General features: G+C 42.6%; 1 protein-coding gene across 1 annotated transcript in view; it reads left to right on the top strand.

Moving 5' to 3' along the window:
* Window positions 1–12037, top strand: part of MERTK (MER proto-oncogene, tyrosine kinase) — a 129242-nt gene that overhangs the window by 82695 nt on the left and 34510 nt on the right. The window contains exon 9 of the mRNA XM_053587095.1: window positions 9526–9679. Coding sequence (XP_053443070.1) covers window positions 9526–9679 — 154 coding nt within the window. The remainder of the gene's footprint in view (window positions 1–9525; window positions 9680–12037) is intronic.

The raw sequence follows: 12037 nt of genomic DNA, 5'->3' as shown, positions 1-12037 counted from the left end.
ACTGGTTTAATTCTGTTTTAGAAGCTTTCATTCTGTTGTGAAAAGACCTTGTGTGATTGAGTTAGGCAAGGCAACTTTCAATGGGATATAAACAATATAGTAAAAATTAGAAGTAAAAATCCTGAGGAGTCTTTTGAGGTGTTCCTCACTCATTCATCCATTCATTCATTAATTTAGTAAGTAGATGTAGAACTCATCCTCTGTTATCACTTCATTTTTGCCTTCAGGGAATTTAGGCTCTTCTAGGAAGACAGTGGAAACTACCCAGATACTCATAATATGAGGTCAGGGAGTAGCAGTTGGCAATTCATAGTCTTTTAGAAATTTCAGTGGGTTCTTTTCAGAAGATTATCAGGGAGGAACCCCAAACTCATACAGAATAACAAGGGGTAAACAGGTGTCAAAGAAAAGGACTAAACAAGTGAGCCAACTGGCCTGGCACAGCTGCATAAGAACTGAAATTAGAGATGAGACTCAGTGGGCCAGCACGAGGCAATTTGTCACTCATGGCATAGCACACCATGGAGCATCAGCCTGGTGGCACAGGTTCCCTGCCCTCGAGTCCCATGGGGCAATGTGTGGTGGGTTGTCTCAGTACCTTGTGTAGCAAGCAGCAAACAAGCCCATCCTCTGTGCAGCTTCCCAGTGGTCATGCTGTAGCCACTTTGACCTATGTGACCGGCCCCAGAGTGTCTTGGGGTCTTAGATGGTTTCAGGCCTTCCGATTTGGCACACTCAGGAAGAATGTGCAAAGATGTTATGCCTTTTCCAGCAGAAGTAGTACTTGATCTGCACATACATATTAGTCAGGGTTCTCCAGAGAAACAGAGCTAATTGAATACACATGTGCAGAAAGAGATTGATTATGAGGAATTGCCTCATGCTATTATGGGAGGCTGAGAAGGCCCACAGTAGGCAAGCTGGAGACCCAGGGAGTCACTGGTGTAAATCAGCCCAAGTCTGAAGGCCTGAGAACCAGTGGGCTGGGCTGTAGCTCTCAGTTTAAGGGTAGGAGACGACCTGCATCTCAGCTCAAGTATTCAGGCAGAAGAAAGGGAGAGAATGCCTCCTTTTTCCACCTTTTGTTCTATTTAAGCCCTCAGTGGATTGGATGAGACCCACCAACACTGGGGAGGGCAATCTGCTTTAGCAAGTTCACCAATTCAAATGCTAATCTCATCCAAAACAACCTCACAGACACATCCAGAAATCATGTTTAGCCACATAGCTGGGCACCCCTGTGACCCAGTTAGACTGACACCCAAAATTAACCAATACAGGTTGCAATGATTTTGACAAGTGAAGACTGAGGAGTTTTAAGTGGGAAAAGATAACATGAGAGAAGGCATAATGTAACAAATTTAAACAAATCCTGACTCAGAGCCAGGTATGAAATGAAGCTGGATTAAGGAGTTGTGATCCTAAAATGCAGGGCCCTGACAGTTAGGCCTGATTTTTTTCTTTTTTTTTTTGTGGTAGCAAGGAGGCCAATAACAGGCTTGAGGTCAGGAGTACAACTGAGACTTCTATATTATGAAGATGGCTTATATTCTTCTTTATGAATAATAAAATGAGTTTATTCATATAAGCAACCTTCACCTCCACCTTCTTTCCACCAGAATATTCTGCTGGCCTACTCTGGTCCACCAAGTCTGGCCAGGGCTAGGAAGGTTTTCTTGCTCACTGAGAATATCATCATAATTGTCAACAAGGATTATTTTTAATGCCAGTATGTGCTTGGACCTGGGCAGAGCTCGGGTTGGGGTGCATCAGTATGTCTGATAGTCCTTGCCTTATAATCTAAAGCTGGCAAAAATCCTCCTTAGTTCAGTATGGACTCACTAGTATGAGTACTCATTTTATTTCATAATAGCAAACAAGCTTTTTTTTGCCCCCGTCTCCCCCCTCCCTCCAAGCCCTGCTTACTCTGGCTGTACCACTCTGGCTCCAAACTCCTGGCCGCAGTCATGATTATTTACCAGGACCTCATCAGCCATTAAGAGATGTTCTCTGATATTTACAAGATCCAGGAGATCATGCATGAGCTGTAGGTCAGTAGGATAGAGGCTAACATTAACGACCTGCTCATTGGTCAGCAATGGAAATGACGCCACTGAAGGCCCTGAGGGCAAAGGTATTAAAGCACAGCAATCCTGGGTGTTGATACTGTCATGAACTGTGGCTCGCAGGAAATCAGCTTCACAGCAGAAGTACATAAAAGATTACATGAGGTTACTAAAAGGCAAACTTGAACAGTGACCAGAAACAGTAAAACCTTTTATGACAAGGACCATAGAACAAATCAAACACATCCTTACTAATTTCTAAAACTACTAGTTCAATATTGTTGAAAACATGAATCCACATGGGATGGTTGCTCTACTGGACCACCGTGAGGATGGTGTGACCCTATGTGTGATTTTTTTTTTTCTTTTTTTGAGACAGAGTCTCACTCTGTCACCCTGGGTAGAGTGCTGTGGCATCATAGCTCACAGCAACCTCAAACTCTTGGGCTCAAGTGCCTCCTGAGTATCTGGGACTACAGGCACCTGCCATAACACCTGGCTAGTTTTTCTGCTTTTAGTAGAGATGGGGTCTCACTTTGGCTTAGGCTAGTCTTGAACTCCTGAGCTCAGGTAATCCACCCACCTGGGCCTCCCAGAGTGTTAGGATTATAGGTGTGAGCTCCTGAATCCAGCCCGTGATTTATTTTTTTATTTTTTATTTTTCAAGGAATGGTTCAGAAATGGGAAAATGTTAAGAAATTTGGCAATTACTTTGGGTCTGTCATCTGTCATCATAACTGGCTGCTGCTTGTAATCTACACAACGCGTACTGAAGACAAATGGGACTGTGTCAGCTTGAGCTCTTCATTTATTTTGTCCATGATTTATTTGGCGTAGAAGCATTGTTTTTAAGAAAAAAATGTTATATCAACGTTTAGACAAAGTTGTCTAAAAATAAAATTCATTAAAAAAGCACATAATAGCAAACAAAAGGCAAAAGGATCTATGTGAGAAATTGTGACCACCTCTCTAAGAACCAGCCAGGGCCATGCAGTGACTTTGCCAGTTAAACCCAGAGGGATGTGGATGTGTGATTTTGATTTCTGTGAAGTCTAAAGATCACTACCATGATATGAACACTGGACTTACAACGCAAGTAAGGGAGGCAGATGAATGGTGGTGCCTGAGTGCAGTTGGGTGGGCGGCTTCCAGACGAGTCCCCTTTCCACCTGGGAAAGGAAAAGAGTGAGGTAACGCTGACTCCTTTCGTGACATAGAACATCCATGGAAGGGCAGATGCACTGGCTTCCTTATAGACTGTCTCTTCTCTACAATGATCTTGGAAAGTATGCTGCTTTTTTGTTGTCATGTACCTCATGGATCTAACCCTAGGGAGAGATCCAAATTTTAGCATCTTCATGGCATTTTTATGGGGCATGACACGAAAGTAATACAGCTCCTTGGCTGAAAGATGAACAGGGTAAGTGGGTAGACAGCTGCACCCACTGATGATGTCCAAGCTTTGCTTTGATCATATTTAACCTCACATTAACCAGCATGTATCAAAACTGCTATTTTCCAAAAGGACAGTTGGGATTTGTTTTCCTTTTCCTGCCTTAACTTACCTCTCAGAAAGCATACTGTACAGAAAAGCAACAGTAGGTGATGGAAGTAGCAGAAAAACAAGAGGGCGTGGAAGTCCTTGTTGTTCTGCCTTAGGTAACTGATAATGGTGTTACTCTTTGCAGTAATAATCCTGCTTAAAAGTCACTGATGAAAGAGAAACGTCTCCTTTCCTAGTCTTTTGTCCCAAGGCATTTTGTGCAAGGTGCCCCTGGATTAACTGCATTTCCCCATTGGCCAAATCAGGGAAATAAATGACTCTCTTAGAGAAAAGGGTCTTTGTTGTTGTTGTTGTTGTTTTGCAGTTTTTCGCCAGGGTTGGATTTGAACCTGCCACCTCCAGCATATGGGGCCGGCGCCCTACTCCTTTGAGCCACAGGCGCCGCCCGAGAAAGGGTCTTTTTTCACAATGCCAAATGCTGTCTATACTAAGCATAAAGGTTCAGTAATGGTGTTTCAGTTCAGTAGAAATTTTATCTTTCTCTGGTTGTCAGAAAATAATTATTATGAGCAGACACCAATTTGTTTAAAGAGCTTCAGGTCATCCTCTTTCATTCTCCTTCTGGCATGGGTGAAACTACTTTTCCAGAAATGACCTCTTGAGCTGAGGCACACTGAAGGGCAGCAATGATGAAAATCTTATGAGTGACCGTGGCCAGAGAGCCTTGTACACTAAGTGCCATTAATACTAAGCTGCACTGTGCATTCTCCTCACCCTTTGTTCAGAATGGTCCCCTTTGCAGGAGAACAGTAGTGCCATAGTTAGAGCTGTGACCTTTCCAGCCATGTCCTTGGAAATGTTGGATCATCCCTAGGAGAAGGTCATTTGCATTGTGCTTACGCTATACTTCATACATCATGATAGTCTCATGACAACAAAGACTTGGTGCCTCCTTTGAGTTTGGGAAACATTCTCTGATGCAGCCAAGTTTCAAGGTCATGCTGCACAATTGGAGGCAAAAAAGAACACTGAAGAAATGCCAACCCTGGGAGGAGCCCGAAACCCACACCCAGGGTGAAGTTTGCGATGCTCTCGGCATCCATCACTTCAATTTCCTTAAACTCCCTTCATCTTGGAAGGCTAAAGAAACACAACTGCATCTCTCAAAATTGTCTATTCATTCCCATTTTTAGAAAAGTGTTACTCAAGCTACTCTTTCTTTATGCAAATCAGTGGAGCCGGCTATTTTTGAAAGATATTTTTCACTTATAACTATAATAAGGGTGCATAATTTCAGAACATTTTTGGAAGTGGTCTTTGGGTGGGTTATTGCAGTTACACTGAAGGCAGGCTTGTACCTTTGCGATCTTATAATTTTTGTGTCACTTTCACGTTAAGAACTTCCTGATATTTACTGTATTTATATTGATTATATCTTAAGATATCTAGTTTTTTTGTTCTACTTTTCTTGATATTCCTTGCCTTTCAAATCAGAACTTAATATCCAGGGGTACCGAGCAAGTGCAATCTGCTCTCCTTGACTTTGAAGTTGTGTCTTGCTCATCTTTGTACTGTCTAAACACAGGGCCTTGAATATGCTTCATGGACATTCTTAGCACTGTGGAGTCAGTGTGTAGACCCAGCTACACCATCTAAACAAGCAGGAGAATTTCCCTCTGTGAATGGGACAGTCTTTTGATAAGCATGGATTAGGATTTTCCACTCCATTCCTATTCCCATAAAGTGTCAGTGGGGCGTCTATGAAAAAATAGTTCAGTAAACATATAAATATATAAAATATTGCATGTTATACCCCCTTGCTGAAGACACACAGTGTATACTGACAAGTTCAAAGTTCTTTGATATTCTACAGTAAATAAATCTGTTTAGCTTTGACTCAAAATTGCTCAAACCACAAGACAGAGATGCATTTTTATGTATGTGGTTTTTATGAAGTTCATTTTGGGGGGATTATGGCTATAATGCTGGTTTAATCTGTGTTTGGAAAGGATAGATATCTTAGAAGGAAATCTCATAGCAGAGATTATTACAGCCTTGAGACAACATGATATATAGAACCAACTTTTTTAAAGACCCAGGGAAGCTGCAGTGCGCTTAAGGCCCTTAAGGATTCCTTGACTCTAGACCTCAGCCTTTTAAGGAGCTCTCCTGATGAGCAGAGATGTGTGTCTGGATGTTGGCATGTGCCCACTGCCTCTTTCTTTCCTCCTCTCTCCCTCTTACACACTGTCAAAGGATGGCAAAGCATCTGAGCTGAGCTGGTGTTATTTTAAGGTATGAGGAACAGGCAAAATTCCCATGAAACAGGCCAGCCCAAAGGTCTGAACCACTTCTGAAATCCAGGGATAGATTAAAGATGGTACCTGGAGAATAAATCTACAATGCCAATAAACTCCATGAATCGGTCAAGTAAACTTCTTGGTTTAGAGAAGACAGCTTTGATGATAATTTTCTTTCATGTGCCAAGACTTGAAAGATACCACAAGGTCAAATCTGTATGAAGGTCACATACTTCACACAGGTTCATTTGCTCACTTAAGGAATAGGAGGTGGAAGTGAAAAACTAACCTCTCTGAGTTTCTGTAATGAGTTATAGGCTCTAAGTGGTAAGTACAGGTTGAATATCACTTATCTGAAATGCTATGGACCAGAAGTGTTTGAAATTTCAGAATTTTTCAGATTTTGGAATATTTGCATTATATGTAGTGTTTACTAAGGGAGCATCCCCAATTCAAAAATTTTAAATCTGAAATGCTCCAATGACCATTTCCTTTAACCATCATGTTGGTGCTCAAAAGCTTTCAGATTTTCTTTCTTTCTTTCGTTTTTTATATACAGAATCTCACTCTATTGCCCCAGGCTAAAGTGCTGTGGTGTCAGCCTATCTCACAGCAATTTCAAACTCCTGCATCCAAGTATTTCTTGTGCCTCAGCCTCCTGAGTAGCTGGGATTATAGGTGCCTGCCCAATAACACACAGCTAATTTTCTTAAAATTAAGGTCTCAAGCTTACTCAAGCTGGTCTCAAACTCCTGATCTTGAGCAGTCCTCCTGCCTTAGCTTCTCAGAGTGCTAGGATTCCAGCCGTGAACTACTGTGCCCATCCCACATTTCAGATTTTGGATTTTTGGATTTGGGATGCTCAAATAGGTTTATGTTTATTTCCAAAAGTATAATTTTTTTTTTTTGTTAGGATAGCTATTCTTCTAGACATTTGATTCTTTCCCAGTCATGCATTTTGAGATAATTTCTCTAATAAATGATATGATTGCATATGAGTTACTATAGAAAAGAAAGCATGCAGCTAGAAGCAGGCCCAGTGTTCCTTCTCAGGTGTGAGTCTAACACTTTGAGGCGCTATGAGGTATTGAGCTGGGGGGCAGATGTGTTGGTTATTTCTCAGCTATGGGCCCGAGTCACTGCACAGTGGGGGTTTGGACTATAGAGTTCTCCTACCTGATGCCTTTCTGCCCCCTTCTGAAATTAAGTACAGAATTCCTCGCTAACCCATACTCAAAACTGGTTGCTATAAATGTAATGCTCTAAAAAGGTGTCAGAATATGTTTAAAAGGTCATTAATTATTAATTTATTTACTTTATAAACAAAAAAAAAAATCTGTGTCAAATTTCATAAGATCAGACTCCAGTGGGGTAGAAATACCTTTTTAAGATTGTATTTTTCTGTTTCATTCCTTGTCTGGGGGTAAAGGATATGACATGATATACTATACATATACAGAGGGTGCCAAAAATATGTATATATACATTTTAAGAGATGTTATCTATGTACACATGTGTTACTTTTTGAAGTTGAATCGAAGGTACTGGTACCGGTCAAGTGTACCTAGACATGCTACATATATCCATTTTACTGGAAATTCATACACTTTTGGGGAGTGATCTATTTTACTTCCAACAAGAGCACTAAAAATGTGTATACATTTTTTGGCACCCCCAGCATATTGGTTTTCTTCTGTAATTCCTGACTTATAATTCCCATAGTTTTTGTTGTTTCCTAGGTGACTAAATCAATAAGCATATCTTTTGCTACAATATTTTGCCTTTTGTCCTTGGTATCTGAAGCAACTCTTGATATTTAGAGTTTTAAAAGTGAAAGACAGTCTTTTGTTATAATGTTGGGGTACCTTAAGCCTCAGAAAAGAGAATCTCTCTCTGATCTTCTCTGCCCTCCCTTCCTTTGTTCCTTTCCTTCCCCAAAGCAGGACTCTAATCTTTCCTGGCTTTATGTCTTGGGACTGGCCATAAAGAAATTCTCTGACCCACCTTGTCTGATTGAAAGTCCTGAGACCCCCATTTCAGAAGAGGGCCCGTCCCATACCTGTGAGGAAGGAACACTGCACAGAGAGGCTAAGAAGAATCTGAACAGACGGGCTTGCGGGGTTTCCCCAGTGAAGTCTCCCTGGCCTCAGAAGATGGGTTTCGGAGAGCTTGCAGATAGCTGGGCCCCTGGAGGTTCCTGGTGCATGCGGGGCGTGGGCTCTGCACCTTCCTAAAGGCCTTTGTCTGCGCATCTCTTCAGATCCTTTGTAATCCTTTATAATTATCCTTTATAATGAGCCAGGCAGCGTGCGTTTTCCTGAGTTCTGTGAGCCACTCTAGCAAATTAAATGAACCCAAGGAGGGGTCATGGGAACCCCAATGTATAGCCAGTTGATCAGAAACACTGGTAAAACAGTCTGGGACTTGGGATTGACAGCAAACCTGGGACCAGTCTTGTGAAACTGAGCCCTCAACCTGTGTATCTCAGGCAGATTGTGTCAGAATTGAACTGGGTGGGAGGAGGATGCCCAGCTGGTGTCTTCTGTAGGATTGAGCATCTGCTTGTGGAGAAAACTTCCCACCTACTACTTTGTGACCAGAGGTCACAGAAGTCTTCTTTGTTGATTTTTGTGATGGGAGAGCACAGCAAAAGCAGTCTGAATTTTCTACACATGGGGCATTTCTGGTCCTGGTGGTCACTGCCTGTTTAGATATAGAAACAGTCTCTGGATGACCGACTGGGTGCTCTCTTGGTTGTGAATGATGGGACTGCCGTCCCCTTATGTGCTGAGTTGGGCCCCTCCCGCACCATCACTAGAAGTACAGGCTTGAGACCAAGTGACTAAGGAATAAAGTTGCCAACAGAATCATGCTTTTGCTGTTCATTGATAATCGGGGGTATCTGTGCCTTCATATGACCTCATATTCTCTCTCTCTCTCTCTCTCTCTCTCTCTGAAATCAAATTTCTAAGTTTCAGAGATAAAGACATGTTTCTAGAGTTTCATTTCAGTTACACAACTCCTAAAATTTCCATTTGAAAAGCCAGTCTAAAACACACAATGAGTTTCCTACACCAGAGAACATTGTGATCATCAAGGTTTGGGAAGAAAGGAGCCAGTGCTGTCTAAACTCTTCGTTCTGGCTGGTTTTCCCTATGTTTTAATGGCTTGCTCTTTCACAGCAGTGGTTTTAAGCCATCATAAATTAAAGTAAAATCAGAGTTTTGAAAAGTGAGCAAACTGTATTTGACTGTCACGTTGAAAGTAAAAAATTGTATATCTGCCTTCCTCCTTATAGATTTTAGTCAAAATTCTTACAATTTCAAGGAACAGGAGTTCCATGGAGTTGGTCTTGCTCTTGCCATCTGGATGCATCTACCACCTGTTCTCTCTCCTCTAGAAGCTTCTTGGTGACCCCTCTAAGTGTCATGCCCTCATGACCCTACTCACCCCCAAGGCCTAAGGTTGCTTTAGACCCCACCTGCCTTTTGGTTCCACTGGCTGTAGCCTGAGTGAGGAAGGAATGCTGGGGGACATGGCCCGTAGACATGGATGGGTAGGTGGGACAGCTCTTCCTCCAAAAAAACTGTAGGCAAGCAGACTGTGTCCCCTGGTGCCTCTGTGTTTCATTTCCTCTTTTCCTCTCTGTCCCCAGAAAGAACTGTCTGAGGAAGTCAGCCACAGTAGCAGCCATGCCCAGATTTCCATTCCAGTCCGCAACGCCTCGTGCACAGTGAGGATTGCAGCCATCACCACAGGCGGGGTCGGGCCCTTCAGCGACCCGGTGCAGATATTCATCCCCGAACACGGTGAGAGCTGGGGTCATCGTTGCCTGCTAGAATGTAGTAATTCTGGCAGTACACAGCTTGACAGAGGGTAACCTGTGGGATGGACAGCTAATTAAAGAATGAAAAATAAAGGCAGTGCCTATACTCAGTGGGTAGGGTGCCAGTCACATATATCGAGGCTGGTGGGTTCGAACCCGGCCCGGGCCAGCTAAAACAACAATGACAACTGCAACAAAAAAATAGCCGGGCATTGTGGCGGATGCCTGTAGTCCCAGCTACTTGAGAGGCTGAGACAAGAGAATTGCTGAAGCCTAAGTGTTTGAGGTTGCTGTGAGCTGTAACGCCATGGCACTCTACCCAAGGTGACAGCTTAAGACTCTGTCTCAAAAAAAAAAAAAAGAATAAAAAATAAGGACCAAAAAGAATTGTTGCAATGATAAAGGTATGAGGGCACACTTCACAGAATGAGTGATAGCTCTGGGTCCTCCTACTGTTACTATTATTGATAATAATGTACTGGGAAGATTAGTCCTTTCAGATTATCAACTTTGACTTCACTTATTGAATTTAGTTAAAATGACACGTGCTGTACATATCTGAATTTCAGACAAGCGGTGTGGTTAATCCTTCGCTTTCTCTGCTTGGGTCTCTCTTTACTTGCTAGTGCGCGTTTTGCTAGGTTTGAAGCAGTACTGCTTGCTGTGTTTTTACCCATTCAAGCCTTGCCTAGTGTGCTCTGTGATTCAGTCTGCACCGAACATGAACGGTTTCCTATGGAAGCCGTCTCTGACTGCCCTGGGCTGACTGAGCTAAATGCCTAACCATGCGTGCTGGCCTTTGCATGTCACTGCAATGTCCCTTGGCTCGGGGCCACTGTGGAGCCCCAAGTGATTCAAATGCCATGCTTATTTCTGTAGCCCAGTAGAGCCACCATGTTCTGACTCTGACCTGCCCTAGGTTGTTTGATCTTAAACTGCATAAAATCCACACACTGCCATCTACATCAGTGTGACTTGTACATTTACAGGTTCATGCCAAACCTGGCCTTTGTACCCAGTAGTAGACAGGACTTAGACACAGACGACTGAGTTCTCATCGGTCTGTTCCCAATGACCCACAAACATGCTCTCCCTTTTAGTGCTGAAATGGAACCATGTTGTATTTCTGCAGTCCCTGGGCTCCGTACTTAGAGAGTGTTAGTCACTGGTGATGGGGGGATAAGATATGTCTACCTGGTGGAAATTCAAAACAATGACATTCTGATTCTAAAGGGACAGTTTAAAAAAATCAAGAATTTAAGACTACAGAGCATTTATCTTCATTCATGATAAACTCTACAATTTGTAAAAGCTTTGCTACACAGGCAGCCTTGCCTTGCACAGCTCCAACATGCATAAATTTCAGTTGCCACAGTTACATAACGTCAGTTCCCCAACCATATGGTTCGAATTTTAGTTACCATCTTATACCAACTGTAATTACATAAAGCATAACTTGGCTGCTAGCTGTTAAGGCCTCAAATCACCAGGTTGATAACAGATGGGCATCATGATCGTGACCAGTGGTGTCACATCTTTCCAAATCTTGTAGTGATTGGTTACTGCTTCTACCGGAGGCACATGGCTGTGTTGCCTCCCTGTCTCCCAGTGATAAGCCCATGTGACATTTTGCAAAAATGGGTAATCGAAAGAGGGAATTGGAGAACAAAAATGAAAGTGCAGCAGAGAAATGAAAAGTGATAGTGTTGAAACTGAAATTTGAATCACATATAAGTAGACTGTGGAATGTTGATGTGGCCCCTGTTTGACAGGCTTTAGATATGCAGCCGAGGCACTTAGTGAAGGTAAAGTTATCCACATAAATGAAGAGGTTGTGACAAAAAAGGACGGAGACGTCACAGAGAAAGTGACACGGGCAAAAAACTTAACCCCAAAGGAATTCTTAGAGATATTTTAAAACATTGAAAGTACAGAAGATAAAACATTGGAAGTTTATCCAAACTTAGGAAGGTGTATGGCAATTCTTTAAAACATGGAAAATATATTTTCTCTTTATCATAAGTCACATGACAGAAAAGCAAGCTCTGTTCAACCTACTCTTGACAGGTGTTTTACCAAGAAATAGCACTTGAATTCTTCAGAGTTTCTTTTTTTTTTTTTGAGACAGAGTCTCACTATGTTACCCTCGGTAGAGTGCCACGTGGCGTCACAGCTCACAGCAACCTCCACCTCTTGGGCTTCAGCGATTCTCTTGCCTCATCCTCCCAAGTAGCTGGGACTACAGGTGCCTGCCACAATGACGGCTATTTTTTGGTTGTAGTTCTCGTTGTTTAGCTGGCCCGGGCTGCGTTTGAACCCACTACCCTTGGTGTATGTGGCT

Source organism: Nycticebus coucang, chromosome 4 (genome assembly GCF_027406575.1).
Source record: "Nycticebus coucang isolate mNycCou1 chromosome 4, mNycCou1.pri, whole genome shotgun sequence".
Taxonomy (NCBI): domain Eukaryota; kingdom Metazoa; phylum Chordata; class Mammalia; order Primates; family Lorisidae; genus Nycticebus; species Nycticebus coucang.
Note: the sequence above shows the minus strand (reverse complement) of the source record. Positions and strands in the feature narration are given on the sequence as shown.